The sequence below is a fragment of the Heliconius melpomene genome, chromosome 8 (assembly GCF_056956725.1).
Source record: "Heliconius melpomene rosina isolate 202511_hmr_F chromosome 8, ASM5695672v1, whole genome shotgun sequence".
Taxonomy (NCBI): domain Eukaryota; kingdom Metazoa; phylum Arthropoda; class Insecta; order Lepidoptera; family Nymphalidae; genus Heliconius; species Heliconius melpomene.
This window is the reverse complement of record NC_140396.1, coordinates 3,918,204-3,927,318: the sequence shown is the minus strand read 5'-3', so window position 1 is coordinate 3,927,318 and position 9,115 is coordinate 3,918,204. Positions and strand designations below refer to the sequence as shown.

The following is a 9,115-nucleotide window of genomic DNA, read 5'->3' as shown; positions in this document are numbered from 1 at the left end:
TGATGGAATAAAAATATGAAACAACCATGTAGTTAATTACTTTCGGTATGTTTTAATATTTCCTTATTGAAGAAATTATTAAAGGCTGAAAAATATTATATTTATAATACCGTACCATACTGTACATAATGAAATTAAATTAATAGTAGTTAACCTATTGGATTTAAGTGCGAATTATATTAATATATATGGCAATTTTGAAACACACCTGTGAAAGTGACAGCTTATGACTTATGTGTCAGTCAGTCAAATTGATACTTTACAAGTGCATTGTAGTCGGTTCGGTGAAATAAAAAATAATAATAAAATAATTAAATCATAACTAATACCGTTCACTTTAAATAAAATAGATAATACATTATTTTTTTTATAAAATAAACCTTAAAAATATAATCAAAACATTTGATTAACTAGTGGTTATGTAAATACGAAAAATACTATTTGAATAAAGGAGTAATAATTACAAAATGAGTGGAAGTGTGACTTTTGTTGATATTATAAAGCCTAGAAATACACAGTGCGGAATTTTCAAATTTATGACTCGATCATGGGACCCAAAGAAAACAGTGATTTTAGAAAAAAAATATTCGCCGCAAGATTTAAAAAAAATTGTCGCTGAATCTGTTTACATTGATGCTTATTTAGAGTCTGTAAGTAAAAAAATACTTTCAATTAAATTTATAACATTAATATTACTTTTAAACGACAAGTTATTTTTTTAGGAAAGTGTCCGAAGTGGTATCCAAAAAGAAAAGTTGCGAAAAGAGGTGTTTGAATATTTAGAAGAAATTGGGATGGATAAAAAAATAACTACAATTCGCTGGATGGGTATTGTATTTCTTAAGATATGTTTCATGATGAGAATAGGAGTGTATGTAAATGAGCCAGCAGTGCTAAAGGTAAAAAACAAGGTTTTCTTATTTAAGTTTAATTTATATAGAAATTGGAATAAAAAAATATTTATCTCGAATTTTGTAATTAATAATAATTTTCTATTTATTTTTTTTATATTTTTTACAGTTAAAATCTTCCATGGGTAAAAATCCTGTTTTATTTTTGCCCACTCATAGAAGCTATGCTGATTTCTGCCTCATGACATATCTTTGCTATCATTATGATATAGATTTACCAGCTGTAGCTGCAGGAATGGGTGTGTATACATTCAATAAAATTTTTTACATAATTTAAACTTTATGGCAATATAATTTGACAGCCCTTACATAAAAGCAGACATTTCAAAAGAGAAGGTTTATGCAAGTATGAAATAATGGGGTAATTACTTTAATTTCATCTCTGGTAAGAAGACGAAGTGCTGCTTTGAGTTATACCAATGAATATGCAATTTCTTAAAAAATTAAGCAGTAAATGAAAAACTGAATGTCTTTCTCTTACTCCTCTCATGTTGGGATACACAGAGTGAACCTAAAGAAAATCTGTTTTTATGAAATAATATCAACTATTAAATGTCTATCTTAGATACATTGAAGACCTTGGTTAAGTATGTATTTATAGCTTTTCTTTCAAAGCAATTTTCAATTAAAATAGTTACACAACATTGTTGCATATTTTATAATGTTGTTATAGGTTGTTAAACAATATAAGTAGTATGTAGAGATTTTATTACAATATTTTAATTTCGCAAATTTTATCTATTTTGAGTTATGAATAACAAACAACACATTAAAATGCTAAAAATATTTGTAATATTTCAAAGGTATCTATTTTCTTTTAAGAAAATGTGTGCAAAATCAAAATAAATTAAATAATTTAATTATTTTTTCTATTTTATGTAGACTTTTATTCAATGGCAGTAGTGGGTCAAAGTATGCGGGATACGGGTGCGTTTTACATTCGTCGTACATTAGTCGGGTCGCCGTTGTACGCGGCTACCTTACGTCACTATGTACGAACCTTAGTAGCCAAGCATAGCGCGCCTGTCGAATTCTTTCTAGAAGGCACCAGAAGTAGAAGTAATATGAGCTTACCACCGAAGTATGGTAAGAACTAAAAATCCTTTTTAGAAATATTGTGTATATATATAAATATTTCTACTATTGAGAATCGAATCAATTATCACAGTATTGTAGTATATTTACAGTATACTCGTATAATAAATAAATCTAACCTAATGACAAAAACATGTTTAGAGGTATAGGGGTTGAAGCGTGCGAATACAAACGCGACCGTTCGATTTTCACTCATTTCCACCACACTAGTAATTTGCAAAGCGCGCCGTTGAAATTTGCCAATCAACACGAAATTCCCCAAAAACTCGGCGAAAAGTGGGAAACGGAAATGTCTTAGTGGAGGACACTACATGCCTACATGTCTTTAAAAATCGATTGAGAGGCTTTCTCTGCCTGGAAGGTATTCCAAGTTAGTGCTAGGGCTATATACAGGTAAAACGTGAAGCTGAACAAAATAAGAGACCACTACTAAATTAAAGAAAACTTAAACTAAATAGGTCATAGTGGCGTAATGCGACAGCGTCTGGACTAACGCGGTGACCCATTGCCCCGTTCTGGTAACACAAAACGCGAAGTATAGTTCAACCTCAACGCGTAACGTCTCCAATTCGGACGAAAGGCAGAGAAACAGAAAGCAGAGAATTATTTGTAGTTGTTGTGATCCCAATAGATTCTCTCCGCATGGTGATGTGATATGTAACACTATACATATAAATACGTTAATTACTTATTATAATATTTTCAAAAGGCATGTTGTCAATGACCCTGGTGCCGTACTTTTCTCGTGAAGTGACAGATATCACTATAGTACCAGTCAACATTAGCTACGACCGCCTCATGGAGCAAAGTTTATTCGCGTACGAGCATATTGGTGTCCCTAAACCTAAAGAAACCACCGGGGTGAGTGCCAGAAGCTGATATTGTCATAGTTTTCAGAGTGATTGTAGGTTCGATTTCCACTTTAGGGGTTGTTACATAATAAAAAAAAATCACATTTTCCCATTCTGATGAGATAGAAGTGCCGTTAGTTTTCGCCGCACATTTTCTCAGTTCTCTTTGCCTAAGACCCTTAAAAAATCTTTTATATAATTATGTAAGTATGTACATACAATTTCTTGATTATTTTAAAGCATTAATATAATAACTTTAAAAATCAACTGACTTATTAAACTGATTGCAGGGATTATTAAAAGTGATACACAGATTGAACGATCATTACGGCAACATTTATATAAATTTGGGCGAACCGTTTTCATTAAGAGAATATTTGGATGAAAAATTACCACTCTCCGAAGAAACGCTTAAACCTTTAGACTTGCAACAATTAACGACAGAACAATTTAAACAAGTCCAAGATGTAGCGAATTACTCAGTATCGATGCAACAAGAGAGTACTGCAGTGACGATTTCCAATTTAATTTCCATTACAATGATGGAAAGTCTTGTAAGAGATGAATTGATGAGTTTAGAACTAGTCCTGGATAAGATTAAGTGGCTCATAAAAATTTTGAGGTCTCTTGGAGCGTCTGTGTTTGAAAATGACGTGAAAGACAGTGTTGAAAGAATATTAGTGGTACATCAGAGTATAATGAAGTTAGACAGTGAGAACAATCTTCGTCTTTTGTCCACTCCAATGCTGGAGGTTAGTCCAGATGTGCAAAGGAAAATGAAAGGTATTTATTTTTAATTGTGTATAACACGCTATGTCTTATTTCTTATCAACCAAAAGGACAGATTGTACATACATATTGTTAGTTTTAAATTTGAATTGTTAATGTTATCACTATACTTTTTTTATTATTGTTACCAAATATAGAGCTAATGATCGGCTTAAGATAAACTATATTCAAAATTTCAACAAATAGTATGCGTTAATTAATATATATTTTTATTTATCATGTGCATTGTGCATTCTTACGTATAGATATACTTACTGATAGTACAACTTTCCTTTAATATCATTTTATTTAGCAAAATTCATTTAAAATAGTATATGGAAATAAATAAATCAGCTTTACGCTGTAACCCGCACACCGCAGGATAGGCAGAGGGAACCTAGTGTTAAATTAAGGCTGTCGGTTCTCCAATTTTCCATTAAATTGGAGACCTTGTCTGTTGAGTGGCAGAACTCTACGCCGCGCTTTGCCTCAACGTAATATGAAATATTTTCTTCGAGTGGGAATCAAACCCATAACCAATCGTGTTTACAGTTACACACTTGTGCCCTTTCGCCACGACTGGCCTCTAAATAGTATGTATATATTATATAAACTAGGTTCAATAGACCATCGACATTCAGTTGTTATCTTTATTGAGTCTTTTGTTTGAGTAATGACTAATTCAAATGTAATTATAACATAATTATATAGAACAGTAGATAGTTTATATCTACTATTTATGTTCTAGTTTTAGTTGATTATTCTATCTGTTGAAACCTATTGTGGTGATAATATTAATAACTTGATAGTATTTTAGTATCCGTGGTAGTTAGGAGTCGTCTCTTGGATTTTATATTATAGATTCATTTCTGATTAAATCTAGAATAAATGTTAATGCAATATGCTTCCTTTAATTAGATAGACGTCTTTCGAGAAGTCACTCTACGTTCTTTAAATTATATTTCGCGTTGATTACTACCTTTAAACAAGAAATATATTAAGAATAGAGCGGAAAATAAGGAACGGAGTATCTTAAGACTACGTTCCACGGCGTGCTTTTTATGCGCCATTAAGTTTTTTACTGTAATAGTTTAAAATTTGATATTTATTATTATATTTAATTTATATTAACTTGGTAATGAAAAAAACTTGATAACATGTTATCTTATCGTCCATTGATCATTGATATTGAAATAATTCACCTCACGGCGTGAATCATTAGACATGTTCTGAGATAAATATGCTACGCCTACTTTTTTTCTTTTTAGAGTTTCGTACTCCAAAAGAAAAAAAAAGGAACACTCATAGCGTTGTTCTCTGTCTGTGTGTTTGCCCTTCTACAGCTATAAGAGAAAAATTAAGCTTCCAAGTCAACTCAATCAAAAGATCTCATGGTTTATGCAATTAAAATCTGTAGGATAGTTTCCGTGGACTCACAATCATAAAATTTGGCAAAAAATGAGAACTGCCAGAATAAATTATTTTATTTAATAAATTAGTCCTTTTTTTTGTTGTAGTTTATATTTCTTAGAATTAACGTATTTAATATAAGGTAACATTTTAGGTCACACTTTAAAAGCGGAAACAGTTGTAAACGCAATACCAGTCATACAACTTCAATTGTATGTGAACCCCGTCCTGCACTACTTGGTGCCACCTGCGTTTGTGTATCTCACTGCGCTTAATAGTACTATAGGTAAGTCTTTCTTTTTACTTTGAGTCTTTAATCTCATAAGCTAGAGCCAATTTGGCAAATTTGATAATTTTCTAGTTGTACAGAACTGTCCTCTAGCCAGACAATGCTGCAAAATGACTGTTCTAGTGTTCTCAAATGTTATCTAGCATACATACGGTTAAGCAACGATCATTCTGGTCAATTTAGAGATGGGTGTCCTGGCTTTAGGTAACATTCATGTTTCAATAGATACGTATTGTTGTTAATGGTCGTCGTCTTAAATCGTGTATTCACATTAATATGGCTTACTTGAATTGATTATGAATGCATTTTTTTTATATTTAATTTAAAGAAACGTGAAATAAAAATAAATATTTATCAATTTGTTATAGAGACCATATCTGCTGATTACCACTGTTTGAGAAAATTATTACGACACGAGTTCTTTTATTTGGAAAAGACCGAAGAAGAGGTGAGCTAATATTCTCAATTTCGACCGATACCCTTATTTTTGGAAATAATGATAATTTTATTGTTGTTCCTATAGTAGTTTTTGGGTTTGTTAATCTTTTTGTTCTTATTAATAAATATTTATTATGGTGCCGTAAATAGGACTAGATGTCTACTTTTTTTTTCATTTTGTAATGTATTAAATCTGAAAGAGATTCTACAATTAAATCGTTGGATGTCATTTTTAAGCATTTATTGACTGTTTATACATTTGTGTATATAAAAATAGTGCTTCTATGAATATTGAATTTTGAATTATTGTCTAAAGATGTTCTCAAGTAATAATTTCTATTTCTATTTATCCACATAGATTACATTTAATAATTTTTTTGTTTAGAAATTCAAGAAGACATTAGACTATTGTATAAAAAACAACGTATTAACGGAAACATACGAGCAGGGCTCAAATCAAGAACTGCAGTGTCTATTGCGATGGGCGCTGACGCCTGCCCTCACTACCATGGCAACTTGTATTGAAATTATGGCCGAGGTATGAATTAATATTTACTTTTTCTTCTATTTTTCTGTCTCTCCGCCAGTACTGGCCTCACAATACTAGTGCACTACATTATGTAGGGCACTGGATGTGGAGCACCTAATTTAAACAGTGTAATCAGGTATCCCTATTTCGAGTGACCTAACCTCGTGTACTAGAAAGTATCTAGTTTTTTTACTTTTTCTACGCTATAGGTACATAGTGTGGGCAGAGGAAATCATTGTCAAAACACTTCATTCCCCACGCTCCGCCTAATTTTCGACACATTACATATTGACTGGTGAAATATTAAACACACTTCATTCCCCCGAATGGGATTCGAACCTACGACCACGTTTACAGCCACGCTTGTGCTTCAGCGCCATGACGGCCTCAAATCTCTATTATCTTTTCAGCACAAGAAATGTGAACACAAGCATCTATTACGACTAACGCAAGAACGTGCGGAAAAAAGTCGTCAACACCCGTACTGCCTCAGTCTGCAGGTCATTTCTAACTGTGTACAGGGACTCGTGCTCCGTGGTGCGCTTATTAAACGGAATAAGTATGTTTATTTACTAGTTTCTTTGTTGTAGGTTCAAAGCCGAACTTGGGTCAGTTAGTTTATTTGTGATTCATCCAAGTATACAATGGCTATATTAAAAGTAGAAACACAGAATTCTTGCAAAACATAATTTTTGAATGTAAACTAATACATTTTTTTATGGATTCTTTGAAATGTTTTTGGTCTTTGAAAAAATATTATAGGTGTATTTAATTACGTAAAGGCAACGCACCTGTAGCTCCTCTGGTGTTGCACGGGGTCGTGGGCGGCGGTAATCACTTACCACCAGGTGACCTGTACGCTCGTTTGTCTTGTCTTTTTCCATTTAAAAAAACGTATCAATATATTTCGAAAAACCTTATTACCTTTTTTAAGCATTATTCCACATCTACGAAAGAAAAATTGTTTTTTAGAAAACAAATAATATAACTAAAAAAGTATTGAACTTCATGACTTACTACTAATAAATATGTTGAAGGACATTTTTTGCGTTCGTCATACCTACATAATTAGATGATTATAAATAAAATTTAATGAATTATAATGTAAATACTTTTTTTTTACAGAAAACAAGTAACATACGAGGTGGTGTGGGGAAAACTGGAAAGCTACCGTCAGTTGTTGAATTCGGTCTTATCAAAAATAACCATTCAATTTCCAAATGAAAACGCAGTTATTATAAATCAAGAGGTTAAAGCGAAATTGTAGAAAAAAATGCTCAAATGAAAACTAACAATGTTATATAAAAATAAGGCTTTTTCAAACTTCTTTATATTCCTGACTTAACTTTAATTAGTATTTAGATATAACAAATACATAATGCGATAAGCCATAATTAATTTAATGTTTAATTTTGTATTGATTCAAAATATTTAATATCACTACTAAATGTACCTAAAATCGAATTCAAATGTAGATTATAATGTGTTCATTGATTTTCCATATATTGCTTTTGTCTCGAGATATATTGGCCAATAGACATAATTATCTTATTTATATGTTAATTTGATATAGTAAATAATAAGACGTTTTAATTGTTGATAGTACAAAATTTATTGCCATTACCCGTAAGATGTTAGAAACGTGATAAAATGTATTACTTTTTTTTAGTTTCACCATTTCTACACGAATATTCTTCGCTTATTTAAATTAAAATTAAAATGCCGCTGGTAAGCATTGTGTCAATTAAATTTTGTGATTTATTGGCCTCGTTTGTGCGACCTTGTGTGACGTCACAATTTATGTATAGATACCTATAAATTATCAAAATAAAAACAGTCGTTTCACAAAAGTTTAATTAGTAAAAAAAACGATGAAATCACACTTCGTCGACCTCTCATCCTTCCTAACGTGTGACGTCAAACAATTATGGACAGCTTTGACGGTTAGAAATAAAGAATTAAAATACATTGTATTAAAAGTGACAGCATGCTTAAAAATTATAAATGAGTTCCTATTTATTAATTTAATGTAAATTCCAAATCGAGTATCCAAAGGTGTTAATTTATTCATTCCGCCATAAGTGTATTTAATTAGTTTGTAAAATTATAAATTAATTGTTCTAATGAAAATAAAATGTAAATTTTAACCAAATTGTGCTAGTATTAAATAAATAGCTGTGATAATTCAGTTACAATTTTTGTATAACGGCCATTGGTTTAATTGGTATTTTAATGTAGGCTTTAATAAATATATTTAGACGGAAAAAGTTTATTTATTATAATCCTTTCTAGTTCGCTCATATTCAGATTTGGCCAGTCGTGGTCTGTCTGTACGCGACAGGTTGTGGGTTCCATTCACAGTTGAGGAAATAAAATATTTAATATTTTCACTTCTTTGCTTAGGTGTCGAGACAAAGCGCGGCGTACAGTTTCGCCATTTAATACACAATTCTTCCAAAATTCGGCTGAAAATGGGGATCGGAGCTAAACACTATGCTCCCTCTGCCCTGCTACATGCGTGATACAGCGTGAAGCTGAAATAAAAAATGAGATTTAATTTGAAATATGATGTTTCCTAATCTGCTCATACAATGTTTGATTTTGACAATAGGAGTAAGTAGGAGGATTTATTTAGTCTCTATCTCTTTCTGTTATCAATAATTACAATAAGGACCCAATAGTTTTGTATTGAAATAAGTCTGTTTCTAAATTGAGACTTATGGAATGGAATTATTGAGAAAAAAATGGATGGAATTGTATTTGTACAATCAAGTCGACATTATTTATTAAGAATTCTATTAATATTAGAGGCAGGACAGTTAGA

The 9,115-nt window shown here is 31.3% G+C and overlaps 1 protein-coding gene across 1 annotated transcript; it reads left to right on the top strand.

The window, feature by feature from the left end:
- The first annotated feature begins 247 nt into the window (after positions 1-247).
- On the top strand, positions 248-8,558 carry Gnpat (dihydroxyacetone phosphate acyltransferase). Its single transcript, XM_085189694.1, has 11 exons — positions 248-650; positions 723-899; positions 1,021-1,150; positions 1,794-1,997; positions 2,716-2,867; positions 3,148-3,640; positions 5,190-5,321; positions 5,693-5,772; positions 6,148-6,300; positions 6,702-6,850; positions 7,417-8,558. The coding sequence occupies exons 1-11, from the start codon at positions 468-470 to the stop codon at positions 7,556-7,558; spliced, it is 1,995 nt and encodes a 664-aa protein (XP_085045820.1). The 5' UTR covers positions 248-467; the 3' UTR covers positions 7,559-8,558.
- Positions 8,559-9,115: the final 557 nt, after the last annotated feature.